The sequence below is a fragment of the Phyllobates terribilis genome, unplaced genomic scaffold (genome assembly GCF_046119375.1).
Source record: "Phyllobates terribilis strain yellow unplaced genomic scaffold, ASM4611937v1 Scaffold_4__5_contigs__length_816908805, whole genome shotgun sequence".
Taxonomy (NCBI): Eukaryota; Metazoa; Chordata; class Amphibia; order Anura; family Dendrobatidae; genus Phyllobates; species Phyllobates terribilis.
Window position 1 is genome coordinate 4,234,407 of NW_027362764.1, and position 22,983 is coordinate 4,257,389.

Genomic DNA, 22,983 nt, shown 5'->3' on the forward strand with positions numbered 1-22,983 from the left:
TCCTAGAGTGACATGCTCGAGTCCCCGCCCCACATGTTTCGCAGCTGTTAGACAGCCAAAAAACCCTACGGGGATTGCCTTCCATATACAGGAAATCTCTGCATGTTTTTTTTTGGTTTCTAACAGCCACAAAACATGCGGGGTGGGGACTCGAGCATGTCACTCGAGGATCCGTGATACTCGATGCATACTCAAGCACCCAATGCAAACTCGAGTACTTGCGCTCAACACTAATGACGACATATTCAATATGCCGACCTAATGTTATCAAATTCTGTGCAGTACCTTTGGGTTCAAATTCCTCACTATACCCCTGGATAAAATCCTTGAGGTGTGCAGTTTCCAAAATGGGGTCATTTGTGAGGGATTTCTGCTGTTTAGGCACCTTTGGGGCCCTGCAAATGGGACATGGTGCCCGCCATCTTTCAGCCAAATTTGTGTTCCAAAATTCAAATATTGCTCCTGCCGTTTCTTTAAACAGGACTCGTAAGAAAGTGAGTAGCAAACTGTAGGGTCCACTTTTTGGTGTTACCTCTTGCAAAAGTGAAACATGTGGGGCTAAAGCAAGATTTTTGTGAAAAAAATGAACTTTTTCAATATGACAAACCAATGCTATTGTCACGGCTCTGTTGTCGGGTATCCCGGGACCAGGGACTCCTTCCCTGTTCCTAACTCTAGGGGCACCCTAGCTAAAGGTGAAGACGCCTGGGCCACGTACCTTACTGAGCTCCTGAATCTGCTCTGTCTGTTCCCTCCCCCCACCTAGGGAACAGGGGTGGGGGCAGTACACAAACCAGACTAACAAGGTAATACGAACAGAGATAAAGGAAAATACCAATCATACAAATATGCACACCCAAACAACAGAGGAAAACACTGGAGAGTGGAGGATGGGGGAAAAACCAAAGTAGGAGAAGGAGAGGATTTGCACACAACCAAAAACCACGCAACTGTCTCAGATACATCCACCAAACAACTCTCCACCAGCTCCTGAACCATGCAGCAATGAAGCTAGCTCTGGCAATGACTGCTAGCCGGAGCCCAGAATATATAGGAGAGGGGAGTGGCCAACAGTGAACAGCTGAGAGCTAAGGCAGGTAAGCTTCCAGGAGCTCTCAACTGAGCAGATTATCCCCTGCACTGCTAGAAGAAACCTGCACCATTTAATATGAAGGTGAAGTGCTTCTACCTCTTGAAGCTCATCAAGAGAATGCCAAGAGTGTGCAAAGCCGTCATCAAAGCAAAAGGTGGCTACTGTGAAGAACCTAGAATATAAGACATATTTTTAGTTGTTTCACACTTTTTTGTTAAGTATATAATTCCACATGTGGTAATTCATAGTTTTGATGCCTTCCGTGTGCTGTCTGTGATTTTCATGAATCCATTGTTTGCATGAGAAAAGAGCAGCGTGCGGTCACTCGTTTCTTTGTGGTCTGAGGTTGTATGGTGCCGATATTTGTGCACAGTATAGAGAAAGTATCTGACCATCACCTGAAAGAAGCCCTAAGAGGATGAAGATTCATGTCTGAAGTCGAGGTGAGGACAGCGGTGCATTCGTCGCTCGCAGCTCAGCCTAAAATATTTTTTATTTTTTAATGAGAGAATATTAAAGCGTGCTGACAGATAAAGTGTATTAAAGAAGCAGACGATTGTGTGAAAAAAATGTATTTGTCTTTTCTCAAAGTTGATTAAATTTAATTCAACAGCCAGAGTGTGGATACTTTTTGACTCACCCGTATATACTGTGTATATATATATATATATATATATATATATATATATATATATATATATATATATACAGTACAGACCAAAAGTTTGGACACACTTTCTCATTTAAAGATTTTTCTGTATTTTCATGACTATGAAAATTGTATATTCACACTGAAGGCATCAAAACTATGAATTAACACATGTGGAATTATATACTTAACAAAAAAGTGTGAAACAACTGAAAATATGTCTTATATTATAGGTTCTTCACAGTAGCCACCTTTTGCTTTGATGACTGCTTTGCACACTCTTGGCATTCTCTTGATGAGCTTCAAGAGGTAGTCACCGGAAATGGTCTTCCAACAATCTTGAAGGAGTTCCCAGAGATGCTTAGCACTTGTTGGCCCTTTTGCCTTCACTCTGCGGTCCAGCTCACCCCAAACCATCTCGATTGGGTTCAGGTCTGGTGACTGTGGAGGCCAGGTCATCTGGCGTAGCCCCCCATCACTCTCCTTCTTGGTCAAATAGCCCTTACACAGCCTGGAGGAGTGTTTGGGGTCATTGTCCTGTTGAAAAATAAATGATGGTCCAACTAAACGCAAACCGGATGGAATAGCATGCCGCTGCAAGATGCTGTGGTAGCCATGCTGGATCAGTATGCCTTCAATTTTGAATAAATCCCCAACAATGTCACCAGCAAAGCCCCCCCACACCATCACACCTCCTCCTCCATGCTTCACGGTGGGAACCAGGCATGTAGAGTCCATCCGTTCACCTTTTCTGCGTCGCACAAAGACACGGTGGTTGGAACCAAAGATCTCAAATTTGGACTCATCAGACCAAAGCACAGATTTCCACTGGTCTAATGTCCATTCCTTGTGTTCTTTAGCCCAAACAAGTCTCTTCTGCTTGTTGCCTGTCCTTAGCAGTGGTTTCCTAGCAGCTATTTTACCATGAAGGCCTGCTGCACAAAGTCTCCTCTTAACAGTTGTTGTAGAGATGTGTCTGCTGCTAGAACTCTGTGTGGCATTGACCCGGTCTCTAATCTGAGCAGCTGTTAACCTGCGATTTCTGAGGCTGGTGACTCGGATAAACTTATCCTCAGAAGCATAGGTGACTCTTGGTCTTCCTGTCCTGGGGCGGTCCTCATGTGAGCCAGTTTCTTTGTAGCGCTTGATGGTTTTTGCAACTGCACTTGGGGACACTTTCAAAGTTTGCCCAATTTTTCGGACTGACTGACCTTCATTTCTTAAAGTAATGATGGCCACTCATTTTTCTTTACTTAGCTGCTTTTTTCTTGCCATAATACAAATTCTAACAGTCTATTCAGTAGGACTATCAGCTGTGTATCCACCAGACGTCTGCACAACACAACTGATGGTCCCAACCCCATTTATAAGGCAAGAAATCCCACTTGTTAAACCTGACAGGGCACACCTGTGAAGTGAAAACCATTTCCGGTGACTACCTCTTGAAGCTCATCAAGAGAATGCCAAGAGTGTGCAAAGCAGTCATCAAAGCAAAAGGTGGCTACTGTGAAGAACTTAGAATATAAGACATATTTTCAGTTGTTTCATACTATTTTGTTAAGTATATAATTCCACATGTGGTAATTCATAGTTTTGATGCCTTCAGTGTGAATGTACAATTTTCATGGTCATGAAAATACAGAAAAATCTTTAAATGACAAGGTGTGTCCAAACTTTTGGTCTGTACTGTGTATATATATATATATATATATATATATATATATATATATATATATATATATATATATATATATATATATAATGTGTGTGTGTATATATATATGTATATACACACATGCATATTCCATCCCCCGTCCTTTCACTGGCCATGCTCCAGTACATCACACCTTATCTCGGTGCTATATACAGATTTCTCCACGTGCCGAGTTATTTTCGGATCGGTCCAATTATTCCACTTTGGGCGTCTAACGTCACTTGTGTTCTGATAATTGCAGCATGAATCGTCTCCCGCTGCTCCGTTACCCTCACATGAGAGCAGTCTCATCCAGAAGCCGATCAAGGTTGCAGAAAAGGGTTAATAAGTCCTCCGAGCCTGTAGGGGCTGGAACCTGTGTACGTGTCCTGTCCATGTGGATGAGAGATATAATCATCCCCCTCCCCCGTAACATTATATAATCTGATATTAGCGCACAATCGCTGTGATTTTAATTTAGCAGAGATTATTAAAAGTAGACACCGACCCCCCACTGACTTTAAAGTGCAGGGTCTGGGGTGCAGGAACGTCCCTAAACCCTTTGGTGCCGCAGTTCATCTGTAGGGTCTGTAGGCGCGATGTCTTACGCAGCGAGGCCTTGATTGGATTGGCTTTTCGCAGATTCTACTTCTGCTCCTTGGATCTTCCGCCTTGTACCTGTTCTTCTTCCCCTCGTCCTGACCACTGTGTCTTCCTCGGACCACGTCATCCTCGCTTCCTCTGGCTTGTCGTATCAGTGCTGCCGCGGCCACCAGTGACTATTCGTGTATGCGAGCTGGGAATCCCACCAGGAAAGTCCTCACCTCCTGCCGAAGTTTAGGGTGAAGAATGGCAGGATCATCACCAATCCATCATTATTTACTCAGAGGTTCCAAATCTCTGGTAATAAATGTTACAATCCGGTTTACAAATTGTTTCTTTTTGGAGGAAGAAAAGCCACAAATTATGTGCAGATAAAGGAGATAAGCGGACTTTTCCCTGCCAGGAGTACCTCTCTGCTCGAGACTCTTCCCTGCCAGGAATACCTCTCTGCTCGAGACTCTTCCCTGCCACGAATACCTCTCTGCCCGGGACTCTTCCCTGCCAGGAATACCTCTCTGCTCGAGACTCTTCCCTGCCAGGAATACCTCTCTGCTCGAGACTCTTCCCTGCCAGGAATACCTCTCTGCCCGGGACTCTATCCTGCCAGGAATACCTCTCTGCCCGGGACGCTTCCCTGCCAGGAATACCTCTCTGCCCGGGACGCTTCCCTGCCAGGAATACCTCTCTGCCCGGGACTCTATCCTGCCAGGAATACCTCTCTGCCCGGGACTCTTTCCTGCCAGGAATACCTCTCTGCCCGGGACTCTTTCCTGCCAGGAATACCTCTTTGCCCGGGACTCTTTCCTGCCAGGAATACCTCTCTGCCCGGGACTCTTTCCTGCCAGGAATACCTCTCTGCCCGGGACTCTTTCCTGCCAGGAATACCTCTCTGCCCGGGACTCTTTCCTGCCAGGAATACCTCTCTGCCCGGGACTCTTTCCTGCCAGGAATACCTCTCTGCCCGGGACTCTTTCCTGCCAGGAATACCTCTCTGCCCCGGACTCTTTCCTGCCAGGAATACCTCTCTGCCCCGGACTCTTTCCTGCCAGGAATACCTCTCTGCCCGGGACTCTTTCCTGCCAGGAATACCTCTCTGCCCGGGACTCTTTCCTGCCAGGAATACCTCTCTGCCCGGGACTCTTTCCTGCCAGGAATACCTCTCTGCCCGGGACTCTTTCCTGCCAGGAATACCTCTCTGCCCGGGACTCTTTCCTGCCAGGAATACCTCTCTGCCCGGGACTCTTTCCTGCCAGGAATACCTCTCTGCCCGGGACTCTTTCCTGCCAGGAATACCTCTCTGCCCGGGACTCTTTCCTGCCAGGAATACCTCTCTGCCCGGGACTCTTTCCTGCCAGGAATACCTCTCTGCCCGGGACTCTTTCCTGCCAGGAATACCTCTCTGCCCGGGACTCTTTCCTGCCAGGAATACCTCTCTGCCCGGGACTCTTTCCTGCCAGGAATACCTCTCTGCCCGGGACTCTTTCCTGCCAGGAATACCTCTCTGCCCGGGACTCTTTCCTGCCAGGAATACCTCTCTGCCCGGGACTCTTTCCTGCCAGGAATACCTCTCTGCCCGGGACTCTTTCCTGCCAGGAATACCTCTCTGCCCGGGACTCTTTCCTGCCAGGAATACCTCTCTGCCCGGGACTCTTTCCTGCCAGGAATACCTCTCTGCCCGGGACTCTTTCCTGCCAGGAATACCTCTCTGCCCGGGACTCTTTCCTGCCAGGAATACCTCTCTGCTCGGGACTCTTTCCTGCCAGGAATACCTCTCTGCTCGGGACTCTTCCCTGCCAGGAATACCACCTCTGCCCGGGACTCTTCTTTGGCAGGAGTACCTCTCTGCTCGGGACTCTTCCCTGCCAGGAATACCTCTCTGCCTGGGACTCTTCTTTGGCAGGAGTACCTCTCTGCTCGGGACTCTTCCCTGCCAGGAATACCTCTCTGCTCGGGACTCTTCCCTGCCAGGAATACCTCTCTGCTCAGGACTCTTCTCTGCCAGGAATACCTCTCTGCTCGGGACTCTTCCCTGCCAGGAATACCTCTCTGCTCGGGACTCTTCCCTGCCAGGAATACCACCTCTGCCCGGGACTCTTCTTTGGCAGGAGTACCTCTCTGCTCGGGACTCTTCCCTGCCAGGAATACCTCTCTGCCCGGGACTCTTCTTTGGCAGGAGTACCTCTCTGCTCGGGACTCTTCCCTGCCAGGAATACCTCTCTGCTCGGGACTCTTCCCTGCCAGGAATACCTCTCTGCTCGGGACTCTTCTCTGCCAGGAATACCTCTCTGCTCGGGACTCTTCCCTGCCAGGAATACCTCTCTGCTCGGGACTCTTCCCTGCCAGGAATACCTCTCTGCTCGGGACTCTTCCCTGCCAGGAATACCTCTCTGCTCGGGACTCTTCCCTGCCAGGAATACCTCTCTGCTCGGGACTCTTCCCTGCCAGGAATACCTCTCTGCTCGGGACTCTTCCCTGCCAGGAATACCTCTCTGCCCGGGACTCTTCTCTGCCAGGAATACCTCTCTGCCCGGGACTCTTCTCTGCCAGGAATACCTCTCTGCCCGGGACTCTTCCCTGCCAGGAATACCTCTCTGCTCGGGACTCTTCCCTGCCAGGAATACCTCTCTGCTCGGGACTCTTCTCTGCCAGGAATACCTCTCTGCCCGGGACTCTTTCCTGCCAGGAATACCTCTCTGCCTGGGACTCTTTCCTGCCAGGAATACCTCTCTGCCCGGGACTCTTTCCTGCCAGGAATACCTCTCTGCCCGGGACTCTTTCCTGCCAGGAATACCTCTCTGCCCGGGACTCTTTCCTGCCAGGAATACCTCTCTGCCCGGGACTCTTTCCTGCCAGGAATACCTCTCTGCCCGGGACTCTTCTCTGCCAGGAATACCTCTCTGCCCGGGACTCTTCTCTGCCAGGAATACCTCTCTGCCCGGGACTCTTCTCTGCCAGGAATACCTCTCTGCTCGGGACTCTTCCCTGCCAGGAATACCTCTCTGCTCGGGACTCTTCTCTGCCAGGAATACCTCTCTGCTCGGGACTCTTCTCTGCCAGGAATACCTCTCTGCTCGGGACTCTTCCCTGCCAGGAATACCTCTCTGCTCGGGACTCTTCCCTGCCAGGAATACCTCTCTGCCCGGGACTCTTCTCTGCCAGGAATACCTCTCTGCCTGGGACTCTTCTCTGCCAGGAATACCTCTCTGCTCGGGACTCTTCCCTGCCAGGAATACCTCTCTGCTCGGGACTCTTCCCTGCCAGGAATACCTCTCTGCTCGGGACTCTTCCCTGCCAGGAATACCTCTCTGCTCGGGACTCTTCCCTGCCAGGAATACCTCTCTGCTCGGGACTCTTCCCTGCCAGGAATACCTCTCTGCCCGGGACTCTTCTCTGCCAGGAATACCTCTCTGTTCGGGACTCTTCCCTGGCTTCCTCTGTCCTCTGCCAGTATTTCCTCTGCACAGGGCTCATCTATGCCTGTGACTCATCACTGCTATCTGTCCAGGGACTCCTTTGCTCTGACTCTGTTCATACTCAGGGGGCTCTGCCCAGGACTCTTTTTCCTGATGACTACTCCACTTCCCAGGACGAGTTCTCTGCTCAGGGCTCCTGTGATCATAATTTGCATTGACAGAAAATTTGGGGCTGCAACCGGTGTAAAAGAGCAATTTAGGTGGATTTTGACCTTTGATCCGGCTTTATTTTTAATGAAAAAATAAAGTCCCTAAATTCTAAATTTCCCCCTTTGTGCAGATCTCCATGAATTGAATCGTCTTAATCCTGGGGCAAAATAGCCCCCAAAAGCTTCATAAAAGAATTACCTGCGCAAACAGGCAAAATCTAATGTAAGAAACAGAAGTGAAAACTTTCTTTTGTTCTACAGAATTCGGCCGTGAACAGAGAAAAGATTTGCTTTTACCGCAGAGCAATGCATTGTGGGAGCTCAGATGACAGAATTTTGACAACAGCTTTGGATGCGATTGGAGAAAATGACAAATGGTGGATTGTGCAAAAATAAAAGAGGAAATGAATTTATACTGACGATTGCCACGCTCAGAATGTGTGGTGGGTTAGTGGCCTCCCTGCAGGATCCTTCTGCCATCAGGGCAGGCCTGGCACACTGCCGGTGTCTCCTGATCAGGGCAGGCCTGGCACACTGCCGGTGTCTCCTGATTAGGGCAGGCCTGACACGCCGCCAGTGTCTCCTGATCAGGGCAGGCCTGGGACACCGCAGATGACACCTGATCAGGGCAGGCCTGACACGCCGCCAGTGTCTCCTGATCAGGGCAGGCCTGGCACGCTGCCGGTGTCTCCTGATCAGGGCAGGCCTGGGACACCGCCGGTGTCTCTTGTTCTGCTAATCATCAGCAGAGACAATGATTCTGATTTACATAATATGAGGGACGGGGACGAGGACTATTATAGTGACATAATGGAGGGAGATGTGATGGCTCCAGCCTATCTGCAGAGGTGATATCTTCACAGGTCTGACCACTTGGTGATAGTTCACATGATGAATGATATTTTTGGAGATAAATAATATACAGTGAGCGCAGAGGAAGGGGAAGGGTAAAAATCCCTGCTCTTTAGAGGGTGGCAAGAAAGAAGAGAATAAATTACAAATCTCCGGTGTAAAGTGTGTGGGCGAAAGGGAGTAAATTATAATCCATAATGTTCAACAGGGCAAAACATTAATAATTTATTCCTAATGTCTATTTAGCAGGAAGAGAAGAGATTATAATTCCTGGTATCTAGTGGGTAGGGAGGGAATACACAGATTTTAATCCCTGGACTCCTGTGGGAAGGGAGGAATGTAATAAATTGTAATATCTGGTGGGTATGCAGGAATGCAGAATGATATAATCCCTGGTGTCTAGTGGGTAGAGAGAGAAAAGGAGATGTAATTAATTAGAAAGGAAGAAGGGAGATAGATTATAACCAAAATGTCTACAGGGTTGGGAGGCTATCCTTGGCAGATTGTAATCCCTAATGGCTAGTGGGTAGGGAGATGAGCAGTAGATCATAATACAAAGACTTTAGTGGGTAGGATGAAAAGCAGTAAAATATAATCTCTGGTGTAAAGGTGAAATATAGGAAAGCAGGATGTTATAAACCCTTAATTCTAGTGAGTATGTAGGAAGGCAGTAGATTATAATCCCTGGTGTCTAGATGGTAGACATGAAAGCAGTTTTTATAATCCCTGATGTCAAGTGGGTAGGAAGGTAAGCAGTAGATTATAATCCCTGGTGTCCAAAGGATAAGGAGGAAACAGTGGAGTTTAATCTGTGGTGTCAACTGGGTAGGAATGAAGGGAGTTTACTATATTGCAAATGGTTTGAAAAAAAAATGATGTCATTCATCATGTTTAGTGCATATTAGGAATGGAGAAGGGAAGTAGATTGTCTTCAGGGTAGGAAGGAATCCCTGCTAGATTGTAATCCATGCATAGACATGAGGGGGTTATGATTATGCTTCAAATGGGTGAGAGACTGGGATAGTGATATATAATCCCTGGTGTATAGTGGCAAGAAAGAATGAATGTAGATTATCATCTACTACTGATGGACAGATGTCCGAGGCGTATAGAGAACAAGGAGTTAATCCATAGTTTCCAATGTTTGGGGAGAAATGGGGCGCAAGTTTATAATCCCTGGTGTTTAGTGGCTAGAAAGGAAGAAGGTAGATTATAAACACCAATGTAATGCTCATGGGTAGAATGAGGGGCTCATCTTAATTAAACTGATAATCCCTTGTCTATTGGGTTGAAACGAAAGGGGTAGATTATATTCCCACAGGCAGTATATTATAATCTCATCTGTCCTGTACATAGGGTAAAGGGAGTAGATTAAAGTGCATGGTTTCCAATGATTGGGAAGTAATTTATAATCTCTGCTCCAGAGGATGGAGAAGATGCAGGAGGTAGATTATAATCCCCAGGTGTTTAGATAGTAGAAAAGAAGAGGGAGGTAAATTAAAAACCCTCGAGTCAAGAAAGTGGAAAAGAAGACAGATGTAAATTATAATACGTGAGGTTTAGAAGGTGGAAAAAATGGAGGAGATAGGTTATAATCCCTGGTGTCTCGAGGGTAGAGAAGAAAGAGGTAGGTTACAATCCCTACTGTCTAGACTCTAGAATGAGGAGGTAGGTTATAATCCCTGGAGTCTAGAGGGTGGAAAAGAAGGAGGCGGTAGGTTATAATCCCTGGTGTCCAGAAGGTAGAAAAGGAGGCGGTAGGTTATAATCCCTGGTGTGCAGAAGGTGGAAAAGAAGGAGGCGGTAGGTTATAATCCCTGGTGCCCAGAAGGTGGAAAAGAAGAAGGAGGTAGGTTATAATCCCTGGAGTCTAGAGGGTGGAAAAGAAGGAGGAGGTAGGATATAATCCCTGTTGTCTAGAGTGTGGAAAAGAAGGAGGAGGTAGGTTATAATCCCTGGTGTCTAGAGGATGGAAAAGGAGGAGGTAGGTTATAATCCCTGGTGTCCAGAAGGTAGAAAAGAAGGAGGCGGTAGGTTATAATCCCTGGTGTGCAGAAGGTGGAAAAGAAGGAGGCGGTAGGTTATAATCCCTGGTGCCCAGAAGGTGGAAAAGAAGAAGGAGGTAGGTTATAATCCCTGGAGTCTAGAGGGTGGAAAAGAAGGAGGAGGTAGGATATAATCCCTGTTGTCTAGAGGGTGGAAAAGAAGGAGGAGGTAGGTTATAATCCCTGGTGTCTAGAGGGTGGAAAAGAAGGAGGAGGTAGGTTATAATCCCTGGTGTCTAGAGGGTGGAAAAGAAGGAGGAGGTAGGTTATAATCCCTGGTGTCTAGAGGGTGGAAAAGAAGGAGAAGGTAGGTTATAATCCTTGGTGTCTAGTGGGTGGAAAAGAAGGAGGAGGTAGGTTATAATCCTTGGTGTCTAGAGGGTGGAAAAGAAGGAGGTAGGTTATAATCCCAGGTGTGAAATGCGTAGGAAGAATAAGGGGTACCTCATACCCTGATTTATAGTTCCTGGTGTGCAGTGGGTTAGAAAGCGAGGAGAATATGGGATACACTGATAATATCTGGCCTGTCTGATGGAGTGGTTGTTTTTCACAGTAAGGACCCCGTTCTCAGAGACATGTGGCCGGACGGACAGATGAGTATAAGTGAAGTGACCAAAAGACCCCTCACAGCGGCCACCCTCTTCAAGAACTCAATGATTCTGCTAGTGGAAAACTTGGCCTGTAAGGTAAGAGTCACCTACCCCCCGATGATTGTGCACAGGTACAGGGGAGCCCGGACCCCAAAAAATGACAAATTCCCAGATATTTCTTGGTTGATGCCAGGCTATTGTTTGCTAATCCAGAAAATGTCAGTCAATATCAGTAGGATACTGAACCCCGAGGAAGCTATTAATAGCGAAACGCACATTAGGGATCAGGAGTCTGGACTGCCAGCACCTAGGCCCATGGGTATTTAACCTACTTATAAATTGATATACTTACCTTATTCCCTGCTTTGTCTAATACTGACTTGATATGATTATTAGCAATGGATACCAGGCCACACTATTATAATGCTCTGTATATGACTGCATTGCATTATCCTCTGTTTAAAATATTCCCAGAAACGTGTCACACACGGTGTGGGAAAGACAAAGTGCAACATGAAGGGAAGAGGGGGAGGAAGCCCAAACACTATGGAAAGGAGGAGTGGAGACCCCTAGGCAGATCTAATATTACCCTGCCTACCCTACTGTCCCTATATAGGTTCCACACCTATCGCAGAGCAGGACCCTAAGCCCTGGATGTCCCTAGAGCTTGGCCCTAGATAGGGAGGGGGAGGGGTGAGCACTGGTCAGGCCCCACTACAAACTAAAAACAACAAGGTAGACAAACAAAGGGGATAAAGTTAGCTTGAGCAGACACGAGAGGAGTAGCGCCAACTGTCCTCCAAGGGCACCAGAGAAGAAGCTAGCCGACTGGTAGTGCTCAAAGCCTGCACAAAGGTACATAGAAGTATCACCGGCGATTCCCTGGAGCAAACTCAGTGTTTTTAACTCCCAGGCAAGGGTATGTCAATCAACAGCAGGCTGGAGGTCACAGCTGGGTCTTAAAGGAAGAAGGATTAAGAAGGCATCTGTAATGCCAAGCGCAGTGACATTCTACAGCCAGATCCAAAGCGACTGTCTATTACACCTGACACACCCGTGACGGTAAACCCCCTTCTACGAGTGGCCTCCCGACACTCAGGATCAGGTTTCTCAGGATAAGATGTGTGGAAGGCATGAACCAACCTAGGGGCATTCAACTCTGATGCTGAAACCCACATCCTTTCCTCTGGACCATAACCCTTCCAGTGCACTAAGTACTGTAGGGAACGTCGCTGGAGACGAGAATCTACAATCCTCGAAATCTGAAACTCCAGATTACCATCAACCATGATTGGGGGCGGCGTTAGAGGTGAGGGCTCAAGAGGTTCTACATATTTCTTGAGCAAAGACCTGTGAAACACATTGTGGATCTTAAGGGCCTGTGGTAGCTCAAGAGGAAATGCTGCTGTGTTAATGACGGCGGTTATGTTATAGGGACCAATAAACCTAGGTTCCAGCTTCCAGGTAGGAACCTTCAACTTGATATTCCTGGTAGACAACCACACAAAGTCATTCATACTCAGGTCTGGACCTGGCAAGCATTTCCTGTCAGTCACACGTTTGTACCTGTCTCCCATGATCCTCAAATTACTCAGAATCCCCTGCCACACAGAAGAGAGCGACGAAGCAAAACGTTCCTCCTCTGGAACTCCTGAATCCCCTCCACCACTAAAAGTACCAAACTGTGGATGGAAACCGTATGTACCAAAGAACGGTGACCTGCCGGTAGATTCTTGGCGATGATTATTAATAGCAAATTCTGCCAGCGCTAAGTAGGATGCCCAATCCTCCTGATTTTCGGAGACAAAACACCTGAGATAAGTCTCCAGGTTCTGGTTAATGCGCTCGGTCTGTCCAGTCGACTGAGGGTGGAAGGCAGAGGAAAAGGACAGCTGCACCCCCAGTCGAGAACAGAACGCTTTTCAGTACTTGTAAACAAACTGGGTTCCCCGATCTGACAGCACATTGGAAGGAACCCGGTGAAGCTTTACGATCTCATTTATGAACACCTGAGCAAGTGTCTTGGCATTCGGAAGTACCGGTAATGCGATGAAGTGAACCATTTTACTGAACCTATCTACAACTAACAAAACCACAGTTTTGCCTGCAGATACCGGTAGGTTAGTAATAAAATCCATGGACAAGTGTGTCCATGGCCTGCTAGGAATAGGTAGCAGAAGAAGAGTACCAGATGGATGGGTATACGATACTTTAGAACGCGTGCAAATACTACAAGCAGACACGTGTTCAATCACATCCCGATGCAACCCCAGCCACCAAAAACGACGAGATAGGAGGTCCGCAGTTGCCTTACCACCTGGATGCCCAGCAAGCACAGAGTTGTGATGTTCCCTAACTACTTTGCGGTGCAAATTAGGTGGTACAAATAACCTTCCTGAAGGGCAGGAGGCAAGGGCGAACCCCTGAGCCTCCAACACTTCACCCTCCAGTTCAGGATACAATGCCGAAATGTCTAACCCCTTCTGCAAAATCGGGGCAGGGTTCTCATGGTCACCACCACCAGGGAAGCTCCGGGACAAAGCATCAGCCTTGACGTTTTTGACCCCTGGACGAAAAGTGACAACAAAATTGAACTAGTAAAAAAGAGGGACCATCTTTCTTGCCTAGGGTTGAGACGTTTAACCGATTGAAAATATGTCAGGTTCTTATGGTCCGTGATAACAGTAATAGGAGGGACAGCCCCTCCAACCAATGTCGCCATTCTTCGAACACCAATTTAATCGCCAAAAGTTCCCTATTACCCACGTCAAAACTTCTCTCAGCCGAAGATAATTTTTTAGAAACGAAAGCGCATGGACGCCATTTACCAGGGGACGAACCCTGAGACAACACAGCCCCAACCCCCACCTCCGATGCATCAACTTCCACAATAAAGGGTTGGAAAACATCGGGTTGACTGAGTATAGGTGCAGTGGCAAAACAGCTTTTTAGGGAGGAAAAAGCCTGCAGGGCGGCATCCGACCATTTAGAAAGATCAGACCCCTTCCTTGTCATGTCAGTGAGGGGTTTCACAATTACCGAATAATTTTGGATACATTTCCGGTAAAAATTAGTAAAGCCCAGAAAACGCTGTAATGCCTTCAGGTTCTTGGCACAGTCCCAATCAAGGACTGCACAGATCTTCTCCGGATCCACCCAAAAATCTGAAGATGACAACAAGTACCCCAAAAACTGCACCTCATGGACTGCAAAAACTCACTTTTCTAGTTTGGCATATAGTTTGTTACCCCTTAATATCTGAAGCACCTGTTTAACATGCCCCCAATGTGTCTCTAAATCAGATGAGTAAACCAAAATATCATCCAGATAGACCACCAAAAACCTCCCCACCAAATGATGGAAAATATCATTAATGAAATGTTGGAATACCGCAGGTGCATTGGTCAAACCGAAAGGCATAACCAGACTCTCAAAATGTCCTTCCGGGGTATTGAACGCTGTCTTCCATTCGTCCCCTTCTCTGATTCTAACCAGATTGTAGACTCCCCTTAAATCCAACTTGGAGAATACCTTAGCTCCCACAACCTGGCTGAACAAATCAGGAATCAGAGGAAGAGGGTATGGATCATGGATGGTAATTTGATTTAATTCCCAGAAGTCTAAACAGGGATGTAGACCGCCATCTTTTTTCCTTCATGAAGAAGAACCCTGCCACCACGGGCGAAGATGAGGGTCTGATATGTCCCTACTCCAGACTTTCCGCAATGAAATCCTTCATAGCTTGTCTCTCGGGGCCAGAAAGATTACACAGTCTGGACTTGGGTAGTTTAGCTCCGTGGGTCAGGTTAATAGGACAGTCATAAGCACGATGAGGAGGCAAATCCTGACACCCCTTCTCAGAAAAAACATCCTCAAAACCAGACAGAAACACAAGTAAGGTCTCTGTGGAGACTGTAGAAAGGGAAATGTTTAAGCAGTTCTCATGGCAATAATCTCCTCACTCAATGATCTGTCTGGATTGCCAATCCACCAATGGATTATGTTTCACCTACCAGGGTAGACCCAGTACAATTGGAGTGGGAAGACCGTCCAGGACATAGCAAGGGATTATCTCACAATGAACCGACCCCACCCTCAGTCTTACATTATGTACAATCTGAGTAAATGCTTTCTGTGCAAGTGGCGCTGAGTCGATGGCGAAGATGGGAATGGGCTTAGCTAAAGTACAGCAAGCAAGACGATGAGTTCTCACAAACTCAGCATCAACCATGACTCCAGCTCCACTGTCAACAAACACAGAAATTTTCTCAGTCTTGCTCTATAGCACCATCTCTGCTGTCAGGACAAACAGAGAACTGTAGGTTGATGATAAACCCTTGATTATCCAACTGCAGACTACCAAGGGTTAATCGGGTTTCCTTATGCTTAGGAATCGATTGACAGGCCCCAATAAAATGTCTTTTTTTCCACAGAAAAAACACACACCCTTTTTTTTGCAGATCTCAGGGGAAACGCACCCCCTAATTGCATGGGTTCTTCCACCTCCCCAGTATTGGTTCACCCCCAGACCGCTCCTCCAGCAAAGGGGCATTACCCCGAAAAGAGGGCTCCGGAGAAGGCGGTCTCATCCACCTATCCCAAAGGCGTCTATCAACACGTATGGCTACAGACATGGCAGCCTCCAAGGACTCAGGGGTTTCATACACTGCCAAAGCATCTTTCAACCTTTCAGTAAGGCCCTGACAAAATTGGCTTCTGAGAGCCGGGTCATTCCATTTTGTATCAGTTGCCCATCTGCGGAATTCGGAGCTGTATGTTTCCACTGACCGATCCCCTGCTGAAGGCTACGCAGCCTGGACTCATCCAAGGAGATTTGGTCAGGATCATCATAGATGAGGGCTAGAGCCCCATAAAAAACCTCCACAGACTGGACACAAACCGAACTCTGCGGTAAAGAGAAAGCCCAGGATTGCGGATCTCCCTGCAGTAGAGAGATCACAATTCCCACTCACTGCTCCTCACTTCCGAAGGAGTAAAGGTGAAGTTTAAAATACAGTTTGCAGGCCTCCTTGAACACACAAAAACTTGTTCCTTCCTCCTGAAAACCTGACCGGGTGGTCATCCTTGGGTTCATTATGGACCGGCTGCCAGCTCTGCAAGAGGATCCATAAACCACAGGAGAAAAAAAAAAAAAACACGCGAAAAAAAACACATGTACAAATACAACCATGTGTCAGTTTTTTCTTTTTTTTTTTCTATTTATGCACGGCTGGTGATAATGTCACGCAAAGTGTGGGAAAGACCAAGTACAACACGATGGGAAGAGGGGGAGGAATCCCAAACACTAGGGAAAGGGGGAGTGGAGACCCCTAGGCAGATCTAATATTACCCTGCCTACCCTTCTGTCCCTATATAGGTTCCACACCTATCGCCGAGCAGAACCCTATGCCCTGGATGTCCCTAGAGCTTGGCCCTAGATAGGGAGGGGGGAGGGGAGAGAACTGGTCAGGCCCCACTACAAACTAATGACAACAAGGGAGGCAAACAAAGGGGATAAACTTAGCTTGAGCAGACACCAGATGAGTAACGCCAACTGTCCTCCAAGGGCACCAGAGAAGAAGCTAGCCGACTGTTAATGCTCTAAGCCTGCAAAAAGGTACATAGAAGTATCACCGGCGATTCCCTGGTGCAAACTCAGTGTTTTAAACTTCCAGGAAAGGGTGTGTCAATCAGTAGCAGGAGGGAGGTCGCCGCTGGGTCTTAAAGTATGAAGGATTAAGAAGGCGTCTGTAATGCCAAGCGCAGTGAACTTCTACAGCCAGATCCAGAGCAATTGTTTATTACACCTGACACACCCGTGACATAAGGCTGGCATTGTACTAGTACTGGTGATGACATATTGGACCAGTATGGCTGGCATTGTACTAGTACTGGTGATGACTTATTGGACCAGTATGGCTGGCATTGTCCTTGTACTGGTGATGATGACATATCAGACCAGTAAGACTGGCATTGTACAAGTACTGGTGATGAAATATCGGACCAGTAAGGCTGGCATTGTAGTAGTACTGGTGGTGATTAAAAATTGGACCAGTATGGCTGGCATTATACTAGTACTGGTGATGACATATCGGACCACTAAGGCTGGCATTGTCCTTGTACTGGTGATGACATATCGGATCAGTAAGACTGGCATTGTACTAGTACTGGCAATGACATATCGGACCAGTATCGCTGGCATTGTACTAGTACTGGCAATGACATATCGGACCAGTAAGGCTGGCATTGTACAAGTACTGGTGATGACTTATCGGACCAGTAAGACTGGCATTGTACAAGTACTGGCAATGACATATCGGACCAGTAAGGCTGGCACTGTACAAGTACTGGTGATAACATATCGGACCAGTAAGGCTGGCATTGTACAAGTACTGGTGATGACATATCGGACCAGTAAGGCTGGCATTGTACTCGTACTGGTGATGACATATCGGACCAGTAAGGCTGGCACTGTACAAGTACTGGTGATGACATATCGGACCAGTAAGGCTGGCATTATACTAGTACTGGTGATGACATATCGGACCAGTAAGGCTGGCATTGTACAAGTACTGGTGATGACATATCGGACCAGTAAGGCTGGCATTATACTAGTACTGGTGATGACATATCGGACCAGTAAGGCTGGCACTGTACAAGTACTGGTGATGACTTATCGGACCAGTAAGGCTGGCATTGTACTAGTACTGGTGATGACATATCGGACCAGTAAGGCTGGCATTGTAAAAGTACTGGTGATGACATATCGGACCAGTAAGGCTGGCATTATACTAGTACTGGTAATGACATATCAGATCAGCACTGATACAATGTATCCTCCACCATCAGCGCCACTGATACATCGTATGTCTATGACAAGTGCTGCACCTGAGAGTTACCAGCACTGGCTTCTCCGTCCAGGTCGCCCTCCACTGCCAGAGATACAGTAATAGGGTGCGCTGTGGTCATAGCAGCAATCAGGGCCCCGCTACCTGGGGGGCCACAAGTAACAGGTCATGAACCTCTGCAGTAGCCTTCATCTGAAAGGTCATATATCAGAGTCATGAATATATCTCTATTACTAGTCTGTTACTAGCCGGGTCTGTGACAACCTCACATCCATTGCCAATATTAGGAGAATAGTTGTCAGGATAATTCTAAAACCAAAGGTGAGCCCAGGACATGCTGGCAAAGTAATAGGGGGGTTAAATACATTTGGGGGTAGTTACCATTTAACCCTTTCACCTCCAGTGTGTCAGCCCAGGAGGTCTCCTGCCCTGCAGACAAGTAATGACATGCACCCGTTATATCAGAAATATGTACATATCCTCAGTAAAAAAAAACTTTGTTCATGGCTCCCCTCCCCCACTCTGTATATTTATATGAATCGCTATTGTCTGCAGTGTTCACACTGTGCTATTCTGCGCGGCCCCTTTCATCATCTGGGCGGCCCGCAGAGTATTCACAACAGACCTGTTCTCCCAAATGTAGCACTTCTCCTCCATTGTGGGCCCTTTGTATTAATCTTAATAGCATCTTATATGGATTCAGAGGTTATTGTGCCGTCACCAAACGATTATTCCCAACTCTTTCTAGTCAACGTTTTCTCATCCAGTTTAAAGGCAAAATCACATCGAAATAAGAGCAGATGGAAAGGGGATAACATTTACCTACAGACCGACTATACAAAGGTCTATGAGATGTGTATGCATAGGGGGCTTTATTATAGCTGTATTATTCTTATATATAGGGGGCAGTATTATAGTAGTTATATTCCTGTACACAGGGGCAGTATTATAGTAGTTATATTCTTATATATAGGGGGCAGTATTATAGTAGTTATATTCTTGTACATAGGGGGCAGTATTATAGTAGTTATATTCTTGTACATAGGGGCCAGTATTATAGTAGTTATATTCTTGTACATAGGGAGCAGTATTATAGTAGTTATATTCTTGTACATAGGAGCAGTATTATAGTAGTTATATTCTTGTACATAGGGGCAGTATTATAGTAGTTATATTCTTGTACATAGAGAGCAGTATTATAGTAGTTATATTCTTGTACATAGGAGCAGTATTATAGTAGTTATATTCTTGTACATAGGGGCCAGTATTATAGTAGTTATATTCTTGTACATAGGGAGCAGTATTATAGTAGTTATATTCTTGTACATAGGAGCAGTATTATAGTAGTTATATTCTTGTACATAGGGGCAGTATTATAGTAGTTATATTCTTGTACATAGAGAGCAGTATTATAGTAGTTATATTCTTGTATATAAGGGGCAGTATTATAGTAGTTATACTCTTGTACATAGGAGCAGTATTATAGTAGTTATATTCTTGTACATAGGGGCAGTATTATAGTAGTTATATTCTTGTACATAGGGAGCAGTATTATAGTAGATATATTCTAGTACATAGGGGGCAGTATTATAGTAGCTATATTCTTGTACATAGGAGCAGTATTATAGTAGTTATATTCTTGTACATTGGGGGCAGTTTTATAGTAGTTATATTCTGGTACATAGGGGGCAGTATTATAGTAGTTATATTATTGTACATACGGGGCAGTATTATAGTAGTTATATTATTGTACATAGGGGACAGTATTATAGTAGTTATATTCTTGTACATAGGAGCAGTATTATAGTAGTTATATTCTTGTTCATAGGAGCAGTATTATAGTAGTTATATTCTTGTACATAGGAGCAGTATTATAGTAGATATATTCTTGTACATAGGAGCAGTATTATAGTAGTTATATTCTTGTACATAGGGGCAGTATTATAGTAGTTATATTCTTGTATATAGGGGGCAGTATTATAGTAGTTATATTCTTGTACATAGAAGCAGTGTTATAGTAGTTATATTCTTGTACATAGGGGGCAGTATTATAGTAGTTATATTCTTGTACATAGGGGGCAGTATTATAATAGTTATATTCTTGTACATAGGGGGCAATATTATAGTAGTTATATTCTTGTACATAGGAGCAGCATTATAGTAGTTATATTCTTGTATATAGGGGGCAGTATTATAGTAGTTATATTCTTGTACATAGAAGCAGTATTATAGTAGTTATATTCTTGTATATAGGGGGCAGTATTATAGTAGTTATATTCTTGTACATAGGAGCAGTATTATAGTAGTTATATTCTTGTACATAGAAGCAGTATTATAGTAGTTATATTCTTGTACATAGGGGACAGTATTATAGTAGTTATATTCTTGTACATAGGGGCAGTATTATAGTAGTTATATTCTTGTACATAGGGGGCAGTATTATAGTAGTTATATTCTTGTACATAGGAGCAGTATTATAGTAGTTATATTCTTGTACATAGGAGCAGTATTATAGTACTTATATTCTAGTACATAGGGGGCAGTATTATCGTAGTTATATTCTTGTACATAGGGGGCAGTATTATAGAAGTTATATTCTTGTACATAGGGGGCAGTATTATAGTAGTTATATTATTGTACATAGGGGGCAGTATTATAGTAGTTATATTCTTGTACATAGGAGCAGTATTATAGTAGTTATATTCTTGTACATAGGAGCAGTATTATAGTAGTTATATTCTTGTACATAGGAGCAGTATTATAGTAGTTATATTCTTGTACACAGGGAGCAGTATTATAGTAGTTATATTCTTGTACATAGAAGCAGTATTATAGTAGTTATATTCTTGTACATAGGAGCAGTATTATAGTAGTTATATTCTTGTACACAGGGAGAAGTATTATAGTAGTTATATTCTTGTACATAGGGGGCAGTATTATAGTAGTTATATTCTTGTACATAGGGGCCAGTATTATAGTAGTTATATTCTTGTACATAGGGAGCAGTATTATAGTAGTTATATTCTTGTACATAGGAGCAGTATTATAGTAGTTATATTCTTGTACATAGAGAGCAGTATTATAGTAGTTATATTCTTGTATATAAGGGGCAGTATTATAGTAGTTATACTCTTGTACATAGGAGCAGTATTATAGTAGTTATATTCTTGTACATAGGGGCAGTATTATAGTAGTTATATTCTTGTACATAGGGAGCAGTATTATAGTAGATATATTCTAGTACATAGGGGGCAGTATTATAGTAGCTATATTCTTGTACATAGGAGCAGTATTATAGTAGTTATATTCTTGTACATTGGGGGCAGTTTTATAGTAGTTATATTCTGGTACATAGGGGGCAGTATTATAGTAGTTATATTATTGTACATAGGGGACAGTATTATAGTAGTTATATTCTTGTACATAGGAGCAGTATTATAGTAGTTATATTCTTGTTCATAGGAGCAGTATTATAGTAGTTATATTCTTGTACATAGGAGCAGTATTATAGTAGATATATTCTTGTACATAGGAGCAGTATTATAGTAGTTATATTCTTGTACATAGGGGCAGTATTATAGTAGTTATATTCTTGTATATAGGGGGCAGTATTATAGTAGTTATATTCTTGTACATAGAAGCAGTGTTATAGTAGTTATATTCTTGTACATAGGGGGCAGTATTATAGTAGTTATATTCTTGTACATAGGGGGCAGTATTATAGTAGTTATATTCTTGTACATAGGGGGCAGCATTATAGTAGTTATATTCTTGTACATAGGAGCAGCATTATAGTAGTTATATTCTTGTACATAGAAGCAGTATTATAGTAGTTATATTCTTGTATATAGGGGGCAGTATTATAGTAGTTATATTCTTGTACATAGAAGCAGTATTATAGTAGTTATATTCTTGTACATAGGGGACAGTATTATAGTAGTTATATTCTTGTACATAGGGGCAGTATTATAGTAGTTATATTCTTGTACATAGGGGGCAGTATTATAGTAGTTATATTCTTGTACATAGGAGCAGTATTATAGTAGTTATATTCTTGTACATAGGAGCAGTATTATAGTACTTATATTCTAGTACATAGGGGGCAGTATTATCGTAGTTATATTCTTGTACATAGGGGGCAGTATTATAGAAGTTATATTCTTGTACATAGGGGGCAGTATTATAGTAGTTATATTATTGTACATAGGGGGCAGTATTATAGTAGTTATATTCTTGTACATAGGAGCAGTATTATAGTAGTTATATTCTTGTACATAGGAGCAGTATTATAGTAGTTATATTCTTGTACATAGGAGCAGTATTATAGTAGTTATATTCTTGTACACAGGGAGCAGTATTATAGTAGTTATATTCTTGTACATAGAAGCAGTATTATAGTAGTTATATTCTTGTACATAGGAGCAGTATTATAGTAGTTATATTCTTGTACATAGGGGGCAGTATTATAGTAGTTATATTATTGCACATAGGGGGCAGTATTATAGTAGTTATATTCTTGTACATAGGAGGCAGTATTATAGTAGTTATATTCTTGTACATAGGGGCAGTATTATAGTAGTTATATTCTTGTTCATAGGAGCAGTATTATAGTAGTTATATTCTTGTACATAGGAGCAGTATTATAGTAGATATATTCTTGTACATAGGAGCAGTATTATAGTAGTTATATTCTTGTACATAGGGGCAGTATTATAGTAGTTATATTCTTGTACATAGGAGCAGTATTATAGTTGTTATAGTCTTGTTCATTGGATCAGTATTATAGTAAAAGAAAAAAAAATAGCAAATGGAGGAGATACAGGTGCATCTCACTAAATTTGTCAAAAAGTTAATTTATTTCAGTTTTTCAATACAAAAAGTGAAACTCATATTATATAGAGTCATTACACACAGAGGGATCTATTTCAAGCGTTTATATCTGTTCATGTTGATGATCATGGCTTACAGCCACAAAACTCATTATCTCA

The 22,983-nt window shown here is 44.3% G+C and overlaps 1 protein-coding gene across 3 annotated transcripts in view; it reads left to right on the top strand.

The window, feature by feature from the left end:
- The window catches only part of LOC141264775 (unconventional myosin-Ig-like), a 443,459-nt gene that overhangs the window by 168,116 nt on the left and 252,360 nt on the right, over window positions 1-22,983 (top strand). For all 3 annotated transcript variants that reach the window (XM_073677080.1, XM_073677078.1, XM_073677079.1), the window contains one exon: window positions 11,111-11,243. In XM_073677080.1, coding sequence (XP_073533181.1) covers window positions 11,111-11,243 — 133 coding nt within the window. The remainder of the gene's footprint in view (window positions 1-11,110; window positions 11,244-22,983) is intronic.